General features: G+C 49.8%; 10 protein-coding genes across 10 annotated transcripts; 4 read left to right on the forward strand and 6 right to left on the reverse strand.

Annotated features, from left to right (window-relative positions):
- Nucleotides 1-348: 348 nt before the first annotated feature.
- COCVIDRAFT_101001 (hypothetical protein) lies at nucleotides 349-3,264 on the forward strand (the record flags this gene model as incomplete). The annotated part of the gene is made up of 2 exons (XM_014700464.1): nucleotides 349-525; nucleotides 574-3,264. 2 exons carry the CDS (start codon nucleotides 349-351, stop codon nucleotides 3,262-3,264), a joined length of 2,868 nt encoding a protein of 955 aa, XP_014555950.1.
- A 728-nt stretch (nucleotides 3,265-3,992) lies between these two features.
- COCVIDRAFT_27208 (hypothetical protein) lies at nucleotides 3,993-7,257 on the forward strand (the record flags this gene model as incomplete). The annotated part of the gene is made up of 2 exons (XM_014700465.1): nucleotides 3,993-6,700; nucleotides 6,753-7,257. The coding sequence occupies 2 exons, from the start codon at nucleotides 3,993-3,995 to the stop codon at nucleotides 7,255-7,257; spliced, it is 3,213 nt and encodes a 1,070-aa protein (XP_014555951.1).
- A 369-nt stretch (nucleotides 7,258-7,626) lies between these two features.
- COCVIDRAFT_101126 (hypothetical protein) lies at nucleotides 7,627-8,111 on the reverse strand (the record flags this gene model as incomplete). The annotated part of the gene is made up of 2 exons (XM_014700466.1): nucleotides 7,627-7,751; nucleotides 7,853-8,111. 2 exons carry the CDS (start codon nucleotides 8,109-8,111, stop codon nucleotides 7,627-7,629), a joined length of 384 nt encoding a protein of 127 aa, XP_014555952.1.
- Nucleotides 8,112-10,580: 2,469 nt separating this feature from the next.
- COCVIDRAFT_38363 (hypothetical protein) lies at nucleotides 10,581-11,826 on the reverse strand (the record flags this gene model as incomplete). Its single annotated transcript, XM_014700467.1, has 3 exons — nucleotides 10,581-11,132; nucleotides 11,186-11,540; nucleotides 11,591-11,826. 3 exons carry the CDS (start codon nucleotides 11,824-11,826, stop codon nucleotides 10,581-10,583), a joined length of 1,143 nt encoding a protein of 380 aa, XP_014555953.1.
- Nucleotides 11,827-12,342: 516 nt separating this feature from the next.
- COCVIDRAFT_38364 (hypothetical protein) lies at nucleotides 12,343-12,813 on the reverse strand (the record flags this gene model as incomplete). The annotated part of the gene is made up of 3 exons (XM_014700468.1): nucleotides 12,343-12,625; nucleotides 12,694-12,725; nucleotides 12,790-12,813. 3 exons carry the CDS (start codon nucleotides 12,811-12,813, stop codon nucleotides 12,343-12,345), a joined length of 339 nt encoding a protein of 112 aa, XP_014555954.1.
- A 244-nt stretch (nucleotides 12,814-13,057) lies between these two features.
- Nucleotides 13,058-13,769, forward strand: COCVIDRAFT_27213 (hypothetical protein; the record flags this gene model as incomplete). The annotated part of the gene is made up of 3 exons (XM_014700469.1): nucleotides 13,058-13,193; nucleotides 13,272-13,334; nucleotides 13,459-13,769. 3 exons carry the CDS (start codon nucleotides 13,058-13,060, stop codon nucleotides 13,767-13,769), a joined length of 510 nt encoding a protein of 169 aa, XP_014555955.1.
- A 1,595-nt stretch (nucleotides 13,770-15,364) lies between these two features.
- Nucleotides 15,365-16,720, forward strand: COCVIDRAFT_100956 (hypothetical protein; the record flags this gene model as incomplete). Its single annotated transcript, XM_014700470.1, has 2 exons — nucleotides 15,365-16,051; nucleotides 16,154-16,720. 2 exons carry the CDS (start codon nucleotides 15,365-15,367, stop codon nucleotides 16,718-16,720), a joined length of 1,254 nt encoding a protein of 417 aa, XP_014555956.1.
- A 65-nt stretch (nucleotides 16,721-16,785) lies between these two features.
- Nucleotides 16,786-17,742, reverse strand: COCVIDRAFT_16573 (hypothetical protein; the record flags this gene model as incomplete). The annotated part of the gene is made up of 1 exon (XM_014700434.1): nucleotides 16,786-17,742. One exon carries the CDS (start codon nucleotides 17,740-17,742, stop codon nucleotides 16,786-16,788), a length of 957 nt encoding a protein of 318 aa, XP_014555920.1.
- A 797-nt stretch (nucleotides 17,743-18,539) lies between these two features.
- COCVIDRAFT_50810 (hypothetical protein) lies at nucleotides 18,540-18,713 on the reverse strand (the record flags this gene model as incomplete). Its single annotated transcript, XM_014700471.1, has 1 exon — nucleotides 18,540-18,713. A coding segment is annotated over one exon (174 nt), but the record flags the coding sequence as incomplete, so codon positions are not given.
- A 1,359-nt stretch (nucleotides 18,714-20,072) lies between these two features.
- Nucleotides 20,073-24,631, reverse strand: COCVIDRAFT_38368 (hypothetical protein; the record flags this gene model as incomplete). Its single annotated transcript, XM_014700472.1, has 2 exons — nucleotides 20,073-24,563; nucleotides 24,614-24,631. 2 exons carry the CDS (start codon nucleotides 24,629-24,631, stop codon nucleotides 20,073-20,075), a joined length of 4,509 nt encoding a protein of 1,502 aa, XP_014555958.1.
- Between the last annotated feature and the right edge of the window lie 50 nt (nucleotides 24,632-24,681).

Consider the following 24,681-nt stretch of genomic DNA (forward strand, 5'->3'; position numbering starts at 1 on the left):
GGCTGGTCTATAGAAACAACAAATCGGGCTGAAATATGGATTGCGTGCGTAAAAGTCGTAAAGTGAATGCATACGATCGCAATCATTAACGATGACCAAAAGACACTTGCAGGACACGCGACGTGACGCGCTAGAGACGCCACTGCAGCCACACTTTACTACCCCTGCACGTGTCCTTCACTAGCCACAGCTGCGCGCTAAGAATCCGCACTCTGGTCACCGCCCTATTTTCTGCCGAAGCTCCAACTTTTTTCTTGACCAGCACTCGACCACCAAACTAAAGCACGCGCTCCACCCTACGGCTCACGCAGACCTCAGATAACCCGACTTTCAGGTCTGGCAAACACCATGTCGTTCGATCAGCCCATTGGCGCCCCCTTCACTTTGGCATCGCTGTCCAAGCCCGTCGGCTCTACAAATGGATGTGTGCACGCTGCTGGCGTCTGCAGCATTAGCGGCATCAAGAAGAGGAAGCGCACCGAGATCGCTGTCGGCGTAGACGGCGAAGGCGTGTCAATTTACAGTGTATGTATTTCAACTTGCGATATGCGATAGCCGCTCAGATTTTCCCAGCTCCAAAATCCCCAACTTGTAACTTCATATGCGCTGCCGCCCAGCGCCACTTTTACAACCGCTCCATACTCCATATACCGAAAAGGCCCTTCCAAGACACCAGCGCATCGCTTCACATACGCATCTCTTACTGGCTCTTCGCCTGCTGATAAGCCGCAACTCGTCTGTTTTCACGACAAGACCAATGGAGAGCACACCGAAACCATAAAGACGACTTATACTCCCTCTGCTGCTGCGCGGATTTCCACATTCGACTCGCTTCCTGTGGCTCCTGGCGGTTCCTCGAAAGATGCGACTCATGATATCCTTGCGACCTTTGACAATGGCGATGTCATCTGTCTTTCTGCAGACCTGGACACGGTCAGATGGACTGTAAACCTTACATCATTCGTTTCTTCTGGAGACTCTCAGGCCGCTATCGAATACATTACACTTGCTAGCGCCAGGTCTGTGACACGGGGATTACTCCGAAGCCGACAGGACGTTACAACAATTTTGGACCCTACAGCAGACAACACATCCGATCTTCTTGACCTTGTTCAGGTGCTCTGTATCCTTGGTCGCAAGACAGATGGTGCGAGAGCCCTGACACTTTTGCAAGTACAGCCAAGGTCTGCAGATCTTACCACCACTCAGCTCTCGCCCGTAAAGCACTTGCTCGCCTTGGACCTTCCTGCGCCGTCGAAAACATTCCTTTCTCAGAGCAGTTCTACACAGATTACCCTACACGCATCTAGCGGCGCGCTCTATTTCATCATCAAGGGAACACTGATTTCTTACGATCTCTCTGGAACTGTACCAAAGCTTTCTTCTGAGTTCGTTCTTCCTGCGCCAGGCGTCGACGCATTCCTACGAACCGGACAGGATGTGATCTTTACTACATCGCAAGATATGTGCAGAGTGTTCGACGTAAAATACAATTCTTTACAAGCTTTGCAGTCAATGGTCGCCGGCTCTTCTGATTCGGACCTTACCAGTCCCTCAAAGAAGAGGAAGCACGCACAGCCAGAGACCAGTGAACATTCAGCGTCCCCTTGCAGTCTGGTGGCCTACTACGCTGACATTGGACTGGTGGTAGCTGTCCGAGAGGATGAGGTCTTCGGCATGCAATTTGGAGGTGCAGCACCTCGGAAGCGAGCCAAAACTGAGGGCACTCTACTTATCGATGCTCTTGGAAAAGGCATTGCACCGGAACGAAAAATTGTTACAGGAATTGATGGCCAAGCTTGGCAAGAGAGGAAGTGGAAACTCAACAAATACGCTGCCAAGGGCAAGATTACAAAGTTTGAACAACACTTCGCCGCAGATCTGGGCATTGAACTCGAGAGTGCCGAAATAGCACAGAAACGTGGAAATGAGGTTTCGGGCGGACCGTTGACTAACGGTGGTGGACCAAGCCTTCCGGAAGATGACGCCATGGTCATCGACAAGCTTGATGAGGAGCCCGCGAAGGATGAACTACCTCGATGGAAGATGCCCATTGCTGTTCCTGGACATCAAAGACAGCAATATCGTCAGTATGCACTGTATGCACTAAGTAAGATATTCTACTGTACAGATGCTAGCGAAGCCGATCATGAACCTCGGGGAGTTTTGAAGATTGGTTTCTTCCCACCCAACGTCTTCCAGTGGCTTCTGCAGACCGGCCATCTTAGCAAGGAGTCCATTCGTCGATCACTCCTCGACGAAGCAAACGGCCAGATTCAGTCAGTGCCGACTATCATTGACGGTGATATTGTCAAGGCACTTGTTGATTACGATTCTGATTTGCACATACTCTCTGCTGTCTTGAACCACACTCAATTCCTTCCAATCGGCGAAGTCGTCCAGGCTATCAAGCTTCTCATCCAGAGTATAGATGACGAGCCGGAGCAAGCTCAAGAAACGAAGCTATTGACCAATGGTACTGCACCAGCCGAGGCCGAGATGGATGTCGATTTCGCCTCGGAGTTAGAGGCAGCCTCGCATGAAATCGACCACGCCCTGTCAGTTCTCGACCATGGTCTCCTGACCCGGAGTCACACCTTGCGACCTGCACTCATTCGACTGCACACTTTCCCTGCCTCGATCATCAGCTCAACACTTCGATCCATGCTGCCACGACGGGATCTCGAATCACTCATTCGCCTCTTGCATCTTGAGTTGAAGAATGGAGGCTGGTCATCACCATTGGGCTTCGTTGATTTCGAAACCGCTGGTGGTGACAATTCTGGAGAAGATCCGGATGATCATGCTGTTTCTATTATTGCTTCCCTACTTTCGAGCACGCTTGATGCCATTGGCGCCGGAGCTTGGCTCGCGTCGGTCGGCTCAACCTCTGGATGCGAAAATGGTGACGGCATGCTCAAATCATTGAACAAGGACGCATCCGTCGCTCTCAGTGGTTTCTTTGAAGCGCACTTCATTCGTGGTCTACTATCTGAGTTCCTACGCTACGCATCTACGGTGCCCGCTTCAAACAAGCCTTCCGTTCAGACTTTGGAGATCCAGGGCAAGCCATTTGGAGTCACAGGTAAACTGAATCGAGAGGAGGATCTGCCTATGTTGCCGCTCGGCGCAAAGGCAGACCAGGGTGTAGAAAAGATGAAGAATAGTAAAGGCGGCAAGAAGGAGCAGCGGAGCAAGCGGGAAATGGGCATGCTCATCAGTAAAAAGGTGCCAAAGTACAGCTTCGAGCGCATTGTCGTTTGAAACACTGTATCATCGCTGTCAAGTTTCTGTAGCATCTCAAAATCCTCGTTTTCGCAGTTTTAATGAACAAATACTACCTCTGCTTGTTGATGCTCAGTCTTTCATGCGTGATAGGATAATCTACACGGGTTCATGCATGACAAACGATGAAAAACATTCTGTGTATTAAAGGACTACTATCCGGCAAGGGCCCCTAGCCAGTTAATGGCAATGTTACTATTTTGGTAACAAAAAGTTCTCGACCCCTTCTTAATACACGATCACCACTTCGACTATGAATTCCATCGTCAAAATAACAAAGTTTTCGGTTATCTCGAGAACATAAGCACCTAATGAACACGACTTTTGATCAGCAATTATTGATGACTTTGTATGGTTGAAGAAGTGGCTGACATGCAGTTCGCCCGGACCTGAGTCGTACCGAAAGCAGATCTGCAGGCCGAATGGCCCTGGCGTAGGCAAAGGGGGGTGAGCGCTAAGTTGTATAGCTGCCTTGGCATGATGTTTGACCAATTGCAAAGCATACTATGACGTGACTCGGATGTCCCAAGATGCCGACCCGGACTTCCTCACGGACAATCGGGAAATTCCATGATAATTGGTTGAAGAATTCACCCTTGTTGCCCATCTTCGGCCGACAATGGCCTGAAGGTCTCGTCTTCTCTTTCCATTCTCTTCAGCTTCTGACGTATAGGCTCGTGAGACAAACTCGAGTCCTTGCCGTCACGATGGCATCTTCTGCGACAAAAAGGAATACTGATGAACGAGATGAAGCGGACTCTAACACGACTGCAAGACCGACACCAAGTGAGGAGCCGGAACAACCTACTGGTTATCAACAGAATGTGTCTTCAACCGAAGCGGATGAGAAGAAGAAAGAGAAGAAGCCATCGAAATTGAAAGCAGCATGGGGAAAACTAGGATTGGACGTTCCAACTCTTCTCATGATGGGAAAAGCAGCATTACCGCCGACTATTGCGCTGTCCATGTATCAAGCAACCGATGTTGCGCAAACATACACGACGCTGGGATACCTCACGGCCATTGTGTCCATTCTTGGTTTCTGTATCATGCCACGCGCAAAGTTCATTCAGACTATAACCATGAACATACTCGGTACTTGTATCGGAGCAGCCCTTGCAATGCTTATGGTCTGGACCGGCGTAAAGGCGCGGCAACACACGACCGATCCTGCCGCACCTCCACAAGCCTACAATTCTTCTCAGTCTGCTGTTCTCGCAGTTTGGCTATTCTTTCAGATATACGTGGTCAATACTATGAAAGCAAAGTTCCCACAACTTGCCTTTCCCACAATAATATACGCCATATTTGTCAACGTTGCGGCAACTAGCGGCTTCTTGTTCAGGACAGTACCGCAGTGCCAGGCATTCGTGCGGAGGCTATTGGAAACGTTCTTGACAGGATTTGCAATCGCGACAGCTGTAAGCTTGTTCATTGTGCCTGTCACGTCGCGGAAAGTCGTAATGAAAGAGTTCGCAGGGTACGTTGGATTGCTCAAGGGAGCCCTAGGTGCTCACAAGGCCTATTTCACTAGTCTTGAAACTAGCGATATGTTTGCTCAGGAATATGTGCCAGATACAGGAGACAAAAAGAAGAAAGAATCAAAACCAAAGGTGAAGCCAGAAATTGAGGCTGTCAAGAAGATGACTACAGCACTGCAACAACTGCACGGCAAACTTTCCGCAGATCTCCCATTTGCGAAACGAGAGATTGCATTTGGAAAGCTGTCGCCTGATGACTTGGAGGTCACGTTCAAAAACCTCAGATCAATTTTGCTACCGGTCCTGGGCTTGGCATCAATCATAGATCTTTTCGAACGCAGTGCGGAAATTAACCATTGGGACGGGCATGAAAACGAGGATGACGAGGCCCTTCGCAGACAAGCTGTAAACGAATGGAATGAGATGTTCAGGTTTGCGCACGAGCCGCTCAGCCACATATTTCAAGCTCTTGATGATGGTCTTTCCCATGTTTTCTTGAGATTGCAGCTGGCGAAACCACCAAAGAAGAAAGGAAAGAACCAAGAAGATGCGGAGGCAAAAGGAGACTCTGTCAAACCAGGAGATGCTGGATTTGTTGAGCATCTTCAAAAGCAGGCGGACGCATTCTTCAGTACAAAAGAGTCTACACTCCACCATTGGGTCAAAACAAAGGGAATCAAGCTCAGAGATGACTACTTCACATGTCCCTCGGCTATCGATGAAGAAACCTTGAAGCTTATCCCCAGTATCACGACAAGGAAGCGAGACCAACGCCAGCTCTTCATGCTTCTCTACATCATGTTCTTGCTCCATTCGATAAGCCGCTCAACGCTCGAATTTGTAAAATTTGCTGATAGCAAAGACCAAGCGACCATGAAGAACCAGCTCATTTGGCCAGGCGGGCGACGCTTCAAGAAGTGGCTGAAGAGCATCTTCCAAAGTCAAGACGCAAACTCAGACGATGAGACGACGGTCGCTGGATTTGACAGAAACAAGACTACTGTGTACATGGGAGAGGCATTCAATAAAAAGAAGGACCCAGAACATCTACCACCCGCCAATGCTTGGGAAAGATTTGGAGACCGGTTACGCAGGATCCCGGCCTTTCTCCGCAGTCCTGAATCAGCTTTTGGATTTCGTGCCGCTTGTGCTACAATGAGCTTAGCTATCATAGCCTTCTTGCGCCCGACACAGCGGTTCTTCATCGAACAACGCTTAGTGTGGGCCTTGATCATGGTTGCCATTTCCATGACACCCACTACGGGTCAGGCAATTTTCCAGTTTATATTACGTATTGTCGGAACAGCTGTAGCGATGGTTTTTGCGTGGCTCATCTGGTACATTCCTGCTCAAAAGACGCCCGGCGTACTTGTTTTCCTCTGGGTTTTCGTTGCGATTGGATTTTACATTCCAATTAAGCGTTTAGACTTGGTCATTGTCGGAATCATTAGCGTTGTCACTGCTACTATGATTGTCGGCTACGAACTCCAGGTCCGCAAGATTGGCGAGCAAGCAGCCACAGCAGGAACAGGCCAACCTGCATACGCCATCTACATCCTAGGCCCTTACCGTCTGGCTACTGTCATTGCCGGTCTTGCAGTAGCATTTTTCTGGACAATCTTTCCTTACCCAATCACCGAGCATTCTGCTGTCCGCCAGCAGCTCGGTGGTGCACTATATCTCTCTGCAAATCTGTTCTCAATTATGCACGAGCAAGTCATGGGTCGTATTCGAGGCGAACTCGGTGGCGAAGAAGACAGTAAAAAGGACAGCCCAGGATACCAGCTAGTCAAAGCCCGAAATAAGGTCTTTGCCAAGCAGATGCTCACTATCCAAGGATTGAAGATGCATGCTGATTTCGTGAGGTGGGAATTTCCATTCGGAGGCAAGTTTCCAAGGGAAGAATACGAAAAGATCATCACACATGTCGAGAAGTACGTATCGCCTCTTCCTCAAAGGAACGCCAGAAGCTAACCGTTTGAATAGTATCGTCAACTACACAGCCCTCCTCGGCTACGCATCCGAAGCCTTTACCCACCCCTCACTAACCCAGCAATCCTCGGACCTAGAACTCAACGACAAAAACAGCAAAGTCCAATGGTTCCACGACCTCCGCCGCGTAATCTCCGACGCAAAAGTAACATCCCACGAAACAACCTCCTTACTCGCCATGCTCTCCTCCTCCATCACAAACGCCCAGCCCCTTCCCCCTTACCTCCGCGCACCCCCCGGCGCCCAGCTCTCCCGCAAACTCGAAATAGTGGACCCCGAGATCCTCAGCCTCAAACATATCACAGAACCGGGTTACGCGGCGTTTGCTGTCATGGCTGTTAGCACGCGGTGTATCAATATGGAGATTGAGCGGCTGTTGAAGGCAGTAAAGGGACTTGTGGGCGAGTTGGATTTTTCGTTTCATATTGTTAGCACGAGGGAGGAGGAGGGGGAGTCGAAGGAGACGCTTGTGCAGAGGAGTAATAGGAAGATGGATTAAGTGTCTTTGTCCCTTTTTTTGAGTTGACATTTTGTGTGCATGGTTCTTTCTCTCCCTTTTTTTGGGTCGCCTTTTTGTATAAGTTGAGGCATAGAGGGGTAGATAGGACATTACATAATGTGTATATGTATGTATGTATGAGAAGGGAGAGAGGCTCATTTTGGGGTCTCATTTGGGGGGAGGTTGAAAACGATATCCGTACACTTCACCAAAGCAAAGAGGTATGTGTATATATAAGGAATGTTCTAATTATTACTCATTTCAGACTATTCTATAATCGCATTACTTTTCGTTCATGTACCGCATTCGTTTCTTCGATCCTTCATTTTCTTTTGTGGTGGTTTGCACAAGGGAGTTTTTTTGCTCCATCTACTTGCATCCTACCGTCCTCGCCGAGCGAATCGGCTTATTCGGACCAAACGTGTTGCATGCGCCCCCAACCGTAGCAATAGTAGTGCTATCACCTTTGCAGTTGTCGTCGTCGAATACAATGACTATTTGCATCATTTTGATTAGTATATTCAACCAGAAACAAAAGAAAAAACAAAGAGTGCGAAAGGGAGGGGGAATGAAGAAGAATGAGAGGAGAACTTACCACTGCATCCAGCAGGCAACGTTGCAATATTATCGGCGGTGACTCTGAATGAATCGGTGTTTCCGCTGAAGACCGGCGATGTAGGGTAGCATTTACCGTCCGTGGGCATATATAAGACTGTTGTGGCCTTGCCGCTGCATGTTGAGCCGCCCCAGACGGTGATGGGAAAGCCGTTGTCGAGGCTCGAGGCTCGGACTAGGGGAGCTGCGGTTGTGGTGGCAGCAAGGAAGAGAGGTAGGGCAACTGTGGAGAAATGCATTTTTGTTTTGCGTGGTGGGAAATCTGGAAGAAAGATTTCTCGGTTTGGAGGAAAGGGGGGAAGTAGAAGAGATATTATTTGGAGGGTTGTTAAAGGTTGGGTGTGTAGGAGATTGTGTCTTGATTGCTTGGATGAAGATAGCAGAGATAGAGGCTTTCTTTTTATACATCTGTCAATGAGTACATGACAGAGCATATGTCATAAGAGTTGCATGGATACTATCATTCTTTGCCGGCTAAGCAAAGGAGTCTTACCGTTTGAATGCGCTTGCCCAACCTTTCCGCGGCGGTTGCATTATTGGCAATTGCAGTAGTCACAGGCCCACCACTAGTGGGTTACATGGATGGTGGGCGTGAGCGGGATACGGTGAGCCTCGTGGTTACCCGCCCTGTGCTGCTTCTCCATCATGGGCGGCTTCTTTTTGGTCGAAAGGATCCGACGAGATCCGTTCCTTCTTTTTTAGCGAGCGGTACAGTCAGCATAGGCTATGCAACCCGCGGTATCCCGAATAGCAACGTGAAAGTGTCTAGGTGCGATCCTGGCTTGTTTGTATTTTGCCTGTAAGCCAACTTTGAACATGGCGGGCGGAGAAGCTTCCGTGAGAATGTTGTGGTGGCTGAAAGTCCAACGCTGGGCTTTGACCCCCAAGCAGAGTTGATCCTTCTTTGTTTGTGCACTTGGTTTTCCCTTTGGTTCCTGAACACAAATTTCTCGAATAATAGAAGAGGAATAGGTAGCGTGCATTGTTGACACGCCAGCATAGCGTGACGCAATAGTTGCAACTTTGTCGGCTGACTAGTACTCGTAAGTTTGACCATCGGCTGTATATGCTGACTACTAGCCCGAGCCGTAAAATCAGTTCACCTATGTACGCATGATTGGCCAAAAACATGCCAAAGGTCGGGCCTATTGATAGGAATCACATCTTCAATAGTCGCGTCTTGTCCAGGATCGTCCCGCATTCATTGTGTAACGTGCAATCCATGAGGTTCGTCATAGCAGGCAGATCCGAGCACGCCAAAATTCCTATGTGTAAGCACGAGCTGTTGGATACATGGGCTATTTTCCTTTGACATGTCAGTTGCCAAATGAAGGCCATGAAATCGCACTCTTCCTGTAGCTAAGACGCTCCTGCCGCACTCTGTATAAACGATAAACTGTGGTGAGGGTCTAGACAAAATCCTTCCAGAGACTGTCCACTGCAAGCAGCATCTACCCATTCCTTTGCATATGCAAGGCCCGTAGTACATGTATGCGCCTTTTCGAACCAGCTATTTGGTGCTAGACCGGGTGATGATAGTCGTTGACATGACATCGGCGTTCGTTACCTGATGTGGATCCCATTGCCGGCCCTAGTAATGGTGGATCTCTCAAGACTAAGTAGACGTTCCGTGCCGCGCGCTAGGCCCTAAGGAATGCAAAAGGACGCAAGGTGGATCATAATGTCATTGACGATGATGTGTTTTAAGCCCGAGTACAAGCTGAGCAAGTGGCTCGGATATTGGCAGAGTAGGGTCTTGTTGCGAGACTCTGCCCCTTCATCCAATCCTCTTTCTCCTTAGTTCCACGCTTCAAGTCCTCTTCGTTGGCTAACTTATGGCAGGATTGGAGGTGGACCGTCATGCTGGGTGCATCGCCAAAAGAGGCTCGGAGGATCTGACAACACGCCATCCTGACCCACATGCTATAAAATTTAAATACTTACCGATCGTGTCCTCCAGCCTCAGAGAGCAGATGCGAGATTCCTGAACTTAACCATAGGCTAAATGTGAGCGAGCAGAGGACTTGATTCCAGGTGCTGGCACTGGGGTCGTGATACCGAGACGCTTAATCAAGTGGTGATATGTTTAGAATTGACGTTGGGGTATTGGGGGATGGGTGCGGTCGGCGATGCAGCTGAATGTGCGGCTTATCCATTGGAATCCTGAATTCCAGCAGGGTGGTAATCCGGCCTGCGCCGGTACAGGCTAAATTGATCCAAGAAGCTAGGCATGCCGCTTGAATTCTTGAGTGCATATTTTGAGTTGGAATCCGGGTTGGTGGATGAGCGAGAAATGAAGAGCTCGATGGAAACCATCTGAGATTGAGGCTGATGTTCATCACCCCACCCCACCACCCCACCCAGCCATGTCCAACTATCGCCGTGGGGGTTACCCGCTGCACATTACGATCAAAATTCGAACGGACGACAAGAGTTTAACTTACCGAAGCGCTAGTCACCCGCTCTCCCCCATCCTTGCACAAAGAATGCCTAAAGCTGATTCCTATTGTTGCTTTCTTCACCGCATCTCTAGCTGACGAGAGAGACCAGTCACTCCAGATAAGAATTTAATTTGGAAATACTAATGTGCTGCGATATGCTGGCCGACCAGCTCGCATACAACGTCAGTTTTTCCACGATCTTCTCGCATTCCGCGTGTAGTGAGCCTGATTGTAGGGTTGGCATATATGTCGAGCCAGTGACTATTTTTACCACACAACATTTACTCTTGCGTCTCCATAGTCACCGCCCGTCATGGGTCTAAATATGCCTCTGTCTTTGAGCCACGACTCCTTCAATCCAGTAACAAGGTTGATGTTTCCTTTCCAGCAATCAGCTCCACGCTCGTCTTGCCCTGTATGCATCAACCAAACAACCCTGCGCCTGCCAAGACGGCACAACAGTACGCCGTGGCTCCATGAGATGAACTTGGTATAACGGGCTGCCATACCTGTTCGTTCTTTGGTTGGCGCCCTCTTCATTGTCTCAGTGACCATTGTCTGGCCGCAGTCTTCAATGAAGACGTAAGTAGGCGACATGCGGTAGACTCGCCACCCGTATTGTGCAGCCTCGTCTTTGAAGAACCCCGGGTTCTTTGGGATAGCTATCGTAGCAGGGCCTGATGCTCCGCAAATAGACCCCTCGATATGGCCGATTGCAGTTTTGTATAACATAACAAATAAGCGCTGGGAGCTCATAAAAGGTACAATACGCGAGTGCTCGAGTGGCTTTGGCGGACTGCGGGCCGCAGGGAGGCATTTCTGACGTCAAGTAAGCTACGTAGCTGATATCAAGCACTGCATACCCTACTTACGCTACTGATGACAGCGTATTCGCTATCAACAAGACGCTTCAGCATGATCTGTTGCGTCTCTGCGTCTGCAGCTGCCAGTCTAGCTTTCATAAAGACAAGCTCCAGGATTGCAATAGATCGAAAGATGACGTAGTCTCTCAAAGTAAGCTTTGAGGATCCCTTCAAAACAACAGCAATGTAAATCAACGAGAAGAAGTTGACAAACGGCGTGTCTGACCAGATGAATTGCCCTGCACGCCGAAGAGCCATAATGGGCATGACAAAACTCTTCTTCTTGCATGCCACTGCAGCGGATGCTAGGAACGTCAGGCCGAACGTAGCTGCAATTAGCGCATTCGGCACTCCTGTTGAAGAGCTAGGTTCATGACGATTGCCGAAGCAAGCGAGGCTATCAAGAGGATAAACCCGGTGTTTGTAAAGTACAGCTCAGCCAGCTCGCCATCTTGATCTCTGGAGAAGACAGACGTGTAGCCGTCAAGCATGACAGAAGTATCGATAGCAGCCTTGTCTTTGGCAACAATGAATATATGATAAAGGATGGCTGTGCCGTTACTCATTTCCTTTAGAAAGACGGTAATGCACGAATGCAGCAACAATGCGCTGGCAAAGTTGATTTCCTGCTTCCATGGGACGGATGGCATGGCTGTTGCGAGAGAGAGAGAGAGAGCGACGGAAGGAAGAGGCAAGATTGTGGATAGCAAGGCTGGAGGGGGCCTCGCTGGGGGAGGCCTAGTTGTCCGTATGTGTGTATTGTGGCGCACAAGCTGCTAACTGTAAGGAGATGAGACTCCAGCGCCACAACTGGAATAGTTAGATGAGTAGCATTGTAAATCTTGTTCATCTCAAAGTTGGAAAGAGATGATTATGGTTTGCTTGCTATTGAGCCGGCTGACTTGCTGGGAAAGCGCGGAAAGTCGAAGAGCGAAAAAAAAGCAGAGATTGCACGGAAGCTGTGAATTTGCGATGAGAGCCCGGTGTCTTTGTAGCTCGATCGTCTCAGATAGTAATTGTCGTATATAACCACCACGGCGATTGTGATAACCCCACCTTTGATAGCAAACCCAATTCTTCTTCATGAATACCACCCAAAACGCCATATTGCAATGCATGTTCCCTCTGCTGTATGATACATCCCGCCTCTTTCTGCTTGCTGCCCCTCACCTAAACTTGGCTGTGCCTGGTACATCCTTGATCTCCTCAAACTTGGTGCCCATCTTGACTACACTGTATCTGATAAGACGCGGATCCAGACTCATGGTCCTGCGCAGGGCGTGCTGAGCGCGGGCACTGGCATCGAAGCGCATAATGAAGTGGTGGCCGTAGTGATGTGTCGATTGCAGCTTCTTGGCTGGCTTGGGGAGCAGAAACGTTCCCCAGTTGGAGACGCCGCGCACAACGCCCTGCTGATCGAGAACGATTTTGCCGGCGGTTTTGGCGATTCTAAATAAGAGGTCGGGTCAGATGAGAGTGTATTTCGAAGGCCAGGTCCATGGTATGTGGGGATTTACTCTTTGACTTCGGAGAGGCGGCCAGGCCGTACCTGAAGCACTCGTCAGCACATTGACACATTGTGGGCAACTCAATGGGAACAATTTATGTCATACCACTCCGATCATTTCGTACAGCATGTCTGGGGTCGGATTGCGCGCGGGTCGCGTGTGGTTGTCAGTCTGGATAGCCGCTCTCTCCGTCGCAAAAAGTGTTCGAAAGCGGCCAACCTTTCCGCCAAACCGCGGAAGCGCCCCACTTTTTTTACTAGGTCTTGGCGCGGCCGACTTACTGCTGCTATCTTGCCTATTCCGCCAAAGCTTCCCTCGATATACCTCTGAGGCTCCCGATTTTTTTCTTTCTCTTGCTACATTCACTGAAAAAATGGCCGCCCGTCTCTCCATCGCCCTTGCCGCCCGTCGAATCTCTTCCGTGGCTGCAAAGAGGCCCTCGCTAATTGTGTGTCAGAAGTGGCAGCAGGTTGCTCCAAAGCAACGGCTATTCTCGGTATCTGCCGCACGTATGTTACTTCCACAGTGCAATTGAGTCGCAACAAGACATCTCAAGTCTTTATACTTCGGACTGACGGTTTGTATAGTCAAGGAGAAGAGGTATACTGAGGACCATGAGTGGATTGAGCTGTCCGCTGATGGCAAGACATGTACGTCGACTTGCTTTAGTCCCCCCGCAATCCCCGCATCCCCAACCCCGACATACATCTTTTCTGCCTTGTCGCACAAAAGACGTATATAATGGGTCGCGTGCGCTGACATGTTGCGATACAGGCACTCTGGGCATCTCAGAATACGCAGCCAAAGCCCTCGGCGACGTTGTCTACATTGAGCTTCCACAGGTCGACATGGAAGTGGCCGAGGGCGACGTCATCGGCGCTGTTGAGTCTGTAAAGTCGGCTTCGGACATTCTCACTCCCATCGCTGGTGTTGTTTCTGAAGTTAACGAGGCATTGGAGTCCGCGCCAGGCAGTGTCAACAAGGACCCCGAGGGCGATGCCTGGGTCGCAAAGATCGCTGTGTCAGCGGAGCCCAAGGGCAAGACTATGAGCAAGGAAGAGTATGCCGCCTTTACTGAAGAGTAAAAACTCCAAAGAAACATAGTGACAGGCTAGTGTACATGGGTGGATAATACAAGATACCTGCGCACCATCTTCAACAGGGCGCGCCAAATACATGAATTTCACATCTTGATGTTCGTTGTGCCATAAAGGTCATTGAATAGCCCGCTGGCACCAGCCAGTTCTGCTGCATTTCCGGGCGTCAGCATCTTTTCTGACCCTTGCCTTTTGTCATAATGGTCCCTCTCACATACTTATTCGTCGTCTTTTTAAAACGCCTTCATGTTCATCGGGCCCCCATACACTACTCAGCGTCGCCCTAGCAAGCCCTTTGCAAGAAAATAACTAATGGTTTCCAACTCATCTCTCCTAGATGCCATGACAAACTATGTGCTCCTCACTCCGTGGAGACGCCTTTGCATTAGATTATCTTTGAATAGCCTGTGACGTCAATTTTGGGTAAACGCAATCGTATACTTATTCCGATCCTTGAGAGCAGCCAACATGTACTGCAACATCTGGGCTGGACACTATGGTGGGGAAAAGAGGCATTGTCCACCAATCGAGGATGACTAGTAAGCGGCCATGGTCGGTATTTACTAGTTGCTCGCATGCCGAAAGAGGCAAGACCACTGGGTCCGGGGACTCTACCAACCTAATCGCGGAACACGTAATCCTTGTGCTTGTGCAGGCAGCAAAGCATGATTTTTGACTCAAATGGAGCATATGGCGATGATATGTCTCAGGCCAAGTACATACTTAGGATTTGATATGAGGGCCGTCTGACGTCATTTGGTTTATCCATATTACCACGACCACCTCAGTCCCTCAACTCCACCGCACCTGCCCGCCACTGATTTTGATTGCCACTCTACCTAGAGGAAATCTAGTAAAATATATGCTGATGGAATTTCGACCGCCTAAATCATGCCCAGGTCATCATGCTGTTCTCCCACGGTGACAACCATTCATGCCTGTATCGAGGGTTGGGCATACCGGGAAAATATTTCGATTATGCAGCTTCCAAGTAGTCCGAGGCGAACTTTCATGCTGATACTGCATCCCAGGTCATTGACCAAAACCGGTATACCTTGCATATGCGTAGAAGGCCATCCCTGTGACAAGTCCTACGACACATGAGCCCAAAGGTTCCGTGGAAGACAGCCTTTACAGATATCAAAATATCAGCAGCTACGAAACTTAGCAATCAAATCCCAGGAGAATGCGAAAAGGGCCGTAGAGAACTAATTCACGTGGCTACAAGATACGTACTCTTTGATATTGTCCTAATCACTAGAGGTCGCCAACGTCGGGAAGGAGGAGGTTGTAATCCATAAGAATCGCCGATGACCCCGAAGATTAAAGCCAAAAATAGTATTCTTAAGCGAAAGTCTGACTGAAACGTAGCGAGAGGGCTCAACAAGGCCGCTTCTGATTGATGTACCGTACTTGTGGCCTGAGTGAGGGATCAAAAAGCTATGAGGTAAGACTTTCGTCAGACACACCGCATATTATCACAATTGTATACTCACCCCGCTCTTTTTGTAAAAAATATAATTAGATTGCTACACCCCTAGACATGCGTACAGAAAAAAACTCTCTAGCACAACGAACACAAAATGCCAAGCTCCATCAATATCGGTTCCCTTCGCGAAAGGAAAACAATCCAACAACTTCCCATTCCCGCTCGAAAAGGACACAACGCAATACTGAACTCCGATTATACCCATGACATTATCGATGCAATCGGCACGTGGGGATGCCAGCGATTGGTCATAGTGCACTCCAAAGCCCTAGACGAGAACACTGATGTTCTCAAGAAACTGAAAGAGAAATTGGGCCTTTTTGCAGTAGCTTGCAAGTCCGGTGTTGGTGCACACTCACCCTACGATGATGTTTTGGAAATAGCAAGATTAATAAACGAGAACGATGCAGATTGTCTCGTCAGCATTGGAAGCAGCAGCTACTCGGACGCATGCAAGATTGCGCGCTTAATGCATGCCAACCTTGCGGCGGATAATCTCACAGTAGAAGCAATGGAAGCCCTGGTTGACCAAGAGAAAGGAAAAGCAGATGGACTGAAAGATCCAAACGTCAAACTCATTGTTGTGCCAACCAGTCTCTCTGCCAGCGAGTGGAATAATAATTCCTCAGCAACAAATCCCCAGACACTCAAGAAGCAGCATTTTGCCAGCGAGCACGCAGCCCCGGATCTGATCCTTCTCGAGCCAGAAGTAGCAGCTACATCGCCTCGAAAACTCTTGCTCTCAAGCGGTATACGCGCAGTGGATCACTGCATCGAAACAGTACGTTTTCTTTTCTTCCTCCTCTTCAAATGACAACCAAGAAACCCCTACCCTCCAAAAAAAAAAACTCTTCCCGCTAACTTACACCTCTTCTCTCGGTAGATGTTGAATGAACTCTGCACAGGCGAAATCTTCTTCCATATGGAAAATGCCCTCCAAACACTCTTGCGTGGCCTAAAAGCCTATAAAAATGGCGAGGCTCACAACAAGTACTCTGAGCTCCTCGAAGGCATCGCAAATTGCCAACTTGGGGCTCGAGACGCTATGATGGGACTGATGATGTGGGATATCCCAATGGGCCTTTCACATGCCATTGGGCACCAGTTGGGCAGCATTTGCGGCGTCATGCATGGCGTTACTTCATGTGTGATGCTTGCTCCTGTGCTGAGGTATACGGCGGACAGGTCAGATAGGCAAAGGGAGGTCCAGAAGCGGGTGTTGGAGGTTTGGAATAGGGCGTTGAGTGCTGACGAGGATGATCTTGCGGATGCGGTAGGCGATTTTGTCAGGTATCTTGGGTTGCCGAGTACGCTCAAGGAGGTTGGTGTTGAGAAGCAAGAGGATATCGATAGGGTGGCTGAAAGTACACTGACGGATGTGTTTGGGGCCATGGAGGGCATGGGCGGAAAGGAAGATGTGCTTGCTATCTTGGACTCTGCAAGAGGCTAAAAACGACATCGCAGGCCTCAGTTTTATTTTACAAATTCTTTTTTTTTCTTTCTTTTCAATCAATCTTACTCGTTCAGCAAAACTGCTCGCTTCTCAGTCGGAAAATACAACTCTCTTAGATCCCCCAAGGGCAAGTCCTCAAACACCGCCACATCCTCGACAATCGCATTTGCCAGCTCCGCAGGCAACTGCCCCTTGCCCACCCTCCTCATCGTCCTCCAAATCTCATAAAGCCTACTACTCTCCTTAAGAAACTGCCTCGACCGCCTGAACCACCCAATCTCGAACCACTCAGCCTGCGCACCCTCGCAAACAGGTGTCTCCCACTTCCTCGTCTCCTCGACATCCATCTGCCCCCAAATCGGCACCAAAAGCTGCGCCTTCGCCAACGCCCTGACAACCGGCCCCGTCGCTACATCCCACGGCACCACCCTCCGCACCGGCACTGCCTTCCCCTCCCTCTCACAACCCCGCTGTTGCTGCTGTTCACCCGGCGGATCCCACATATCCACACAAATCCTCAACAACGCATCATCTAGAATCCAATACAAACTCTCGCGCTGACTATTCAGAAAGCGCTCGAGTGCCACGCCCGGATGCCGTAGCACATGCACGCCCCAGTCTACGAGCAGACACGCGGCCGCGGCCCACGAGCCCGACGCAACGACGCTGGCGAAACGGCGCACTGTGGCTGCGAATTCGCGGGTGCGGTGGAACAGCGTGGTGTAGATGCGCGGGATACTTGAGAGGCCTTGCAGATCGGCTAGGATGACGGTGTTCATGCTAGCGATGTCGCGGGTGAGGGCCAGGGCTGCGGCTGTGGGGGACCATGTTGTGTGTGGTAGGGGTGCGAAGAAGGGGGATGGATTTGTGGGTTTTTGAGTACTACTACCAGTACTACTGCCACTGCTGGTGCTGCTACTACTGCTACTTCCGCTGGTGCTGCTGCTTGCTGCGTGGGAAGAGCTAGTAACAGAGGACGATGAAGATGGAGAAGGTTGCTGCAATAGCGTTGGCAGCATGGTGAGACAGGGAACAAGGTATGTAAGGGTTCCTTGCGACGGCTTGCGCTGATTGTTCTTTTTTTCCCTGGGGTCAAGGCCAAATGCGTGGTAGGGGTGCGGGTTGCGTGTCCCTGCGAACCAGACCCTCGTTGTCGGCGGGTGCCCCGGAAATAGGTAGTGGTATTACGTCATCAAGTGCTGGGGGCTAGTGGGTAGTTTTTGCGTGCGGAAACGGTGTACGTCCTGGATGTAGCTTTGGCTTCTATACTATGAGAGAAGTGACAACGGATTTGATGTATGTTATAACTAGCGGTATGTTTGATTTTGGCCCCACCCGGCACGTGATAGGGTTTGTATACAGGATTAGACGAGATTGATGGACCCTGAGCGGGCCTGTTACCCATGTTTTAAGGAGTGGGGCTACTTATCACTACGATATCAGGATTGGGTCATGTTTTTTTTTCTCAGTCTTTACACGGAATCACCAAAATCCATGAGATTGAATTCAGACGATGTTGTAGCAGATGAAAATCCGCGTGTTTTAAATATCATTGATTGACGTCGCAAACTTGATGCAACTATTTACTAAGAAAGAAACTCCAAAGGTACCGCTCGATTTCTAAGTACCAGATAATACACATAGTACCTGTGCTTCTTTACCTAGCAAGTGCCAGAGAACCCCACAATCCAGACGGATTCGACAAGAGCAAGATCGAACGTGTAATATACCAGCCACTGACCTCCCACCCAATTCACTCAACGAAAAACCTCAAACTTCACCTCTTCCTCTTCCTCCCAGCAACCTTACTCCGTTTTCGCTTCACCACTTTCTCTACACACTCATCGCAAAACCACTTTCCCTTCGGCACCGTCTTGGGCTCCAATCCCACGCAGGTAAAATGAAACCATTCCGTTGCACAGCCGTTGCTGTCACAAGCAATCATGTCGTTGGTATCTGGTGTGCCGCAGAAGCAGTACCCAGGCTCCGTTGTTGTAGACTCTGGTGTAGTATGCTCTAGTACAACACGCTCTGGTTTAGTAGACTCTGTTGTCGTTAACTCCGGTATCGTGTTCTCTAGCGGCATAGGCTCCGGAGCATCAAGCTTTGGTGTCGTAGACTCTGGTGTAGTAGACTTTGTCGTCGCAACCTCCAGTGTCGTAACCTCTGCCGTCGTAGCCTCTCCCACCCTCCCACCATTCCTCCTCTCTTCCCACTCCTCCACCCCATCCACTCCATCCAAACCTGGCTCCTCCACCACCACACCCTCACCCCCCTTCCCTCCCACAAACCCCGCCACCGCATCTTCCCACAACTGAATCCCATGCACAGCGCAATCATGCTGACCCACCGTAACCTCACCCACAAGCCCCTCCTCTACCACCCCCTCAAAAACCTTAACCCTCTTAGCCACCTCCACCACTTCCTCCTCTTCATCCCCAACATCAGCACATCCAAAACACGCCTCACACACCCACCCGCAGCCTTCCTCAGGAAACCCCACACAAACCCAATGAAACCACCTAACCTCGCACTTTGCTTTCCGCGCACACTGCACCATCGGCCCCATGATATACGGCGGGACCTCGCAAACGCACACGCGCGGCGGAGGCGATAGCGTCAGCATTTGCGTCGGCAGAGAGAGCAGAGTCTGAGCTAGACGGCAATCCCGACAGAACCACGGTTCGTTGCTGAGGAGGTGCTGGTGTGTTAGGTCGACGCAGTGCATGTGGTAGTATCGTGTTTTGCACTTTTTGCTGGCGCAGGCGATGAGGGGGTGATGGTAGGTGGTTTCTGGGGGTGTGCCGCAGTGGCATATGGGGGTTGAGGTGTGGGATTTTGTTGCGTAGAGGTATTTTGAGGTTTCTGTTGAGGATGACATGGGTGGTGGTCGTGGTTGTGGTGACAAAAATGGAGTTGGCATTTTTTTTTGATATTGGTGTATGTGAGTGGTTGATTTTGAAGATCGGTGGATTGAAAGACGTTGGGTTGATGTAAGTATTGAGAGACTGAAGTGAACGAATACAAGATCAAATGGGCAGCGTGAAAGCGCACGGTTGCGCTTGGTTGGAGGATGACGCAGAGTTTATTGTACTGGTGACCGGCGACGAAGAAGTGAATTGACTTGACAATAGCAGGCTGATGAGAGAGGAGTGAGAGCAAACAGATCGACACCCCATATTGTTCACATTGTAAGTTTGATTGTATTGAGTAAGTCTCAGGTCTCCTGAAAGCACAGCGGCATATTGTCCATGAAATTGTATTAGTACATGCCGCAAAAGAAGTTGTCGTGATCCCATCCACAGCGTTTGCTTGCGGATATCTATGATAATCTTGGCAACTCGGCGCTTCACTCTCCATGACCGACAACCTGTCTCCTCCCGTGGACCCCCTCCCAATCTTCCCATAGGCCCTTCCAGATGTCCCTCTCACTTCTGCCTAGACCGGCAAACATTGCGTCCAGTGTCTCTCTGTGCAGGCTCGCCGTGCCGACAACCTCCCAGATGCCAGGCATCAGCTTCTCTCTGACACTCTGATCCAGCCTTCCGTTGAGCTGGAAGCGACAGAATGACGCAAGGAGTGGATACAAGAAGTTACTCGCCTTCTCGCGAGCTGCTTTGATCGGATCGTTGAGATCCTTGGATTTGCGTGATTGGTGATGTTGGTGTGCTTTTGTGATTGAAGACTGTGGGGGGTTACAAAGTGTAGAGAGCAGCCGCGTGAACTCTGAAGCGTTGGCAGCTGTGAGTCGTATGGGCTCTGTGGCTACAGTGGTTCGTAACCATGAAGGTAGTGCGCCGCTTCGACTAGCATTTGGGATGAACAAACAGAACAAGAGGCCTTGCAAGAGCGGCAAGAAGAGGTGAAAGCGTCCACCAAGGCGACCCCTGTGTACAAGTAGGATCAGGCGACTCGTATGACAAAGCCTTGAAAAGACCGATGGAGCATATCGAGAGGACAGTGCAGGGCTGCTTCGCGAAGTCAGCTTGACAAGCACGCCGAAAGCGCACTCGATACTGTATTGCGACGCGAGTGAAGGCTTATCATTCAAGATGGTGTCTATACAGCTGAGGAGGCTGTTGAATGACTCATAGTCGGTGCAATCAGCAAGTAAAGCACAGAGTTTGGGCAACAATGCCAGCTGCTTTTGTTTCAGCTCAGCATTAACCTCAAGCTTGTCGTCCATTGTTGAGACAAGGTTGTTGAGGATGCGATATGCCGCGGCAGAGTTCGGTAGCTTTTGATCAGCAGTCAACACTGCAATCAAATCCAATTTCTCGTAGACGGCGAGAGGTGTGAGTGCATCTTTAAGTGTAGTGTGCACGGTATTCTGCATAGAAACCGGGCTCCATTGTACAAGCGTGAGCGTCAAGCGTACTAGCCATGTCATATCAGGATACAACTCGAACTTCGTAACCAAGTTGTATACACGCGCGACATATTCGACGACGTCAGATCGAATCACGACGTCAGGTGCTTGGTATTGATCAAGGTCCACAGCATCCTTGATCCACGTCCGGAGCCAAGTCTGGATACGGTCGAACAACTTGGCTTCTCTCAATGCAGATATCGATAGGTCGTTGAAAGCATCGAGAGAACCCTGTAGCACATCAATGTCCGGACTGCTGAGCAACTTCTTCAGGAGATCGATGTATCGCTCAATATGCAGAAGAGTGTTCTGTTTCTGGGCTGATGATGTCGCTCGGAGAATTGAGAGCCTCGCTAATGAGCACTGATCTGTAGCCTTGGTGATGGAAAGCAATCTCCCTGTGAATTCGATGACAAACTCCTTGTTTTTTGACTGGGTTTGGTTCGGTAGAATTTGCATCAGTGTCTTTTGAACAAGCCCTCTAAGAAGCTGTAGGACGGTCTCCGTTTCCACGTCTTGTTGATGGAGTTGCTCCGCGATATCGAAAAGCACGGTGGCTTCGGTTGACACTTGTGCCGATGCATTCGGCACGTACTGGAGGTGGTCGACGACGCCCAAAAGCTCAACTGGATTGGATTTCCCGGAGATCAAAAGCTCAGTTGTACGGTCCAGTATCAACTTTCTCTGTTCGCGAGCAAGCGCCTGAGGATTGATGTGAAGGATGGCTTCTGCGACTGCAGTATAGATGCCATCATCAACATCTTGTCCTAGAGCTTTCAAAAGTGCTGCAGAATAAGCACTTTGAGTTGATGCGCTCCCGCTCTTGGCGACAGACTCAGAGAGGGACCTGCAGATGAGATCGCTAGAAATCTTTCCCAGCTGAGGAAGTCTGGACAAGACCCTGCATATCGTATCGCAGCAAGCATTTGCCTCAAGAGGCTCGAGCAAATTGATGAAGTTGCTACAGAAAACTTCTACCATGCATTTACCGTCTTCATCTCCCAACTGCGTAGGAGAGAGATTCTCTAGGATCTTTTGCATCCCATTACGGATGACATCTTCAGAACCAGGCACTGTTTGAAGGCGATCGCATGCGTTGAAGGAGAAAAGCATAGCAGCCGCTCGTGAGGACGAGTCCACATTTCGGCTTTTGTCTTTGCGTCCAGAGGAGATGTCCTTGGTAGCCTGCTCAAATAGCGGATATAATAACTCCTGCTGTTCCCGGAAAGAAGCGTGCATATGAACTGGCCAGAGATCAACTAGCAATTGGCACAATGTGAACCAAGAAAGGTGGAGCTGCGTGTAGAAGCTGTAGGCGTCATCTTGTACCCAAGTGACATAAATGGAAAACAACAGCTGAAGGTCAAACTTCAGCATCTCGACGGTGTTGTCTGATCGAATGGATTGAAGGAAAGCGGGGATGAGGACAGCGCTGCTTGCCGCGTTCTTGTAAGCTGCGAGCTTCTTGACCTTTACATCTTCTTTGGACGCTGCTTCCATTGCCTCTTTCAGTGTCGCCAAACGCCCTTCATGATCTTGAATAAGAATCTTGATTTGACCCAGAGTGAGAGACTGTTCAAAAACACCTGCCAAGGCAGTGTAGAGGGCGCGATCTTGCCAAATGATATCTTGTCGATCTTTAAGAGCCTTGCGTTTCCCATGTCTGTAGCTTTTGATCAACTGATCATCCCATCTGCGAATGAAGCCTAGCAAGTTGCGACTTCGTACAAAGGCCGACATGAGAGGGATAATAACCTTCTCTAGAATTGCTTTTCTTGTCAATTGTGAGTTTCTGGTAATTTCTGGCTGGTTCTCAGTCTTCTGGGCCTGCTTCTCATCAAGAAACCCTTGACCGCTCAACTCCACTGCAGATATCTGCTCGAAAATGAACTCAACAAGCTCAGTATGGTCTGCTTGTGTTCCTTTGCTGCCTGATTTCGATCCTATGACGAATACCGAGGAGTCAAGCTCGATCAAAGATGCAATTAGGGACCAATGCACCTTCTTCTCTTGACCTTCTGGGTATTTGACTCCGCAATGGTACCAAAAGATGGTCTTGACGAGATCTGAACCAAGAGTAACTTCATGGACTTGCAGCACACGCAAAGCAGCACTGAGAGCAGCGACCGCGGTTTGGCGTGTGATGAACTCCGGAGGAGTCGTCAGTGAACATCCCGCGCACTCAGCAAGTGTAGAAAAGACAGCTTGCAGCCAGGGTTTCTCCATGGCCCTGCTTTTCGGTGTTCGAGACGGGGATACGCGGATGACCAAATCTAATAAGTGGGGGACTGCGTCGAACAGGGATGCAAGTCTTGTTGGCAGAACATCGCCGCCATCCTCAATCTGCGCAGCTTGGAGGAGCTTCGCACGCAGAGGTTCCAAGTTGCTGGCCAACACTTGGGCGTCCCGCGGCTTTGGGGCTTCGCCCGAAGAAGATCTACTGCTGGTCTCGCCAAAGAAAGCCGCTCTCGAAGGCGCAAATAAATGCCTAGTTAATGACTTGTCCAATGCTCCAATCGCGCGACTAACTGCATAAGAAGGAACATTCGAGACACCTCCGTCGCGTAAATCCTGTAGGTATACGAGAAGATCCAATGTAGGAATAAGGCACTCTGTGCTGAACTCTTCAGCAGACGCACCAGTCTCGTCTTTTGCATCCACTGTTCGTAGATCCCAGATTCCGTAGGGTAGGGAGAGGTCGACGAATTCTGTCCAGTAGGGGTCCAGATGTGTGTTTTTTGAAGGAGTGCTTAGAATTCGGTGAACGCTCGTGAGCCAGAACCTCAGGATCCGTGAAGCTTCCGCACTGTCGGTCCTCAAGACCATCTTCATAAGCTCCGCTTGAGTAGTATCGTCGCCCTTGTTTCCTGCGGCCAAAGCGGTTATCGAGGCTACGACAGATCGAATTACGCGAAAAAGATGACCGAGTTTTGCTGGATCGAGAGTTGCCGTTCTCAAGGGTGGACTTTGCACAATTCCGCGCTTTCGTTTCTTCGATGGCTTGCTGTCTTCTCGGACGGTCGCGCTCGACTCGGAATCGTCATTCATGTGAACATCCTCGGATGCGCTTGCAGGCTGCACAGTAGGTTCCTTGTCGAAGTTCTCAACAAGCGCTCGCTCAAGAATGCTCGGGAAACTGGCGTCGCGTAAATGAGGTGCGCTTCTCGAAACAGGAAGGATTTGAATCATCCATTCAAGAAGTTGCCATGCGTTCGCATTTCCCCGCGCTGTGCGCCCTATTTCCAAATCATCCTTCAGTTTGTCAAGTATCCATCGCAGAACCCATTCCGCTCTTGCGCGCACAAGTCGCTGTATGATCCTGGCCTTTACTTCCTCTTCTGTCACAGTGGTCCAATCTTCAGGAAGACCTATTATATGCGCAACTTGTGAAATTTGTTCGTCTAGGTCGGAAAAGTCCTGGTTAATGGCTTGCAGCCGCGGGCGGGTCGACGCAGGGTCGTTCTTCGAGGCCTATTCAGATGTCAGCTACCTTCTTGACAAATTATACGTCTCTTACTCACTGTCTGGATTGGCGCCATTTTGTCACCTCACTTCCCGTTTGCAGTTGCAAAAGCTAAAGGAAACGTAG

The sequence above is a fragment of the Bipolaris victoriae genome (assembly GCF_000527765.1).
Source record: "Bipolaris victoriae FI3 unplaced genomic scaffold scaffold_49, whole genome shotgun sequence".
Classification (NCBI taxonomy): Eukaryota; Fungi; Ascomycota; class Dothideomycetes; order Pleosporales; family Pleosporaceae; genus Bipolaris; species Bipolaris victoriae.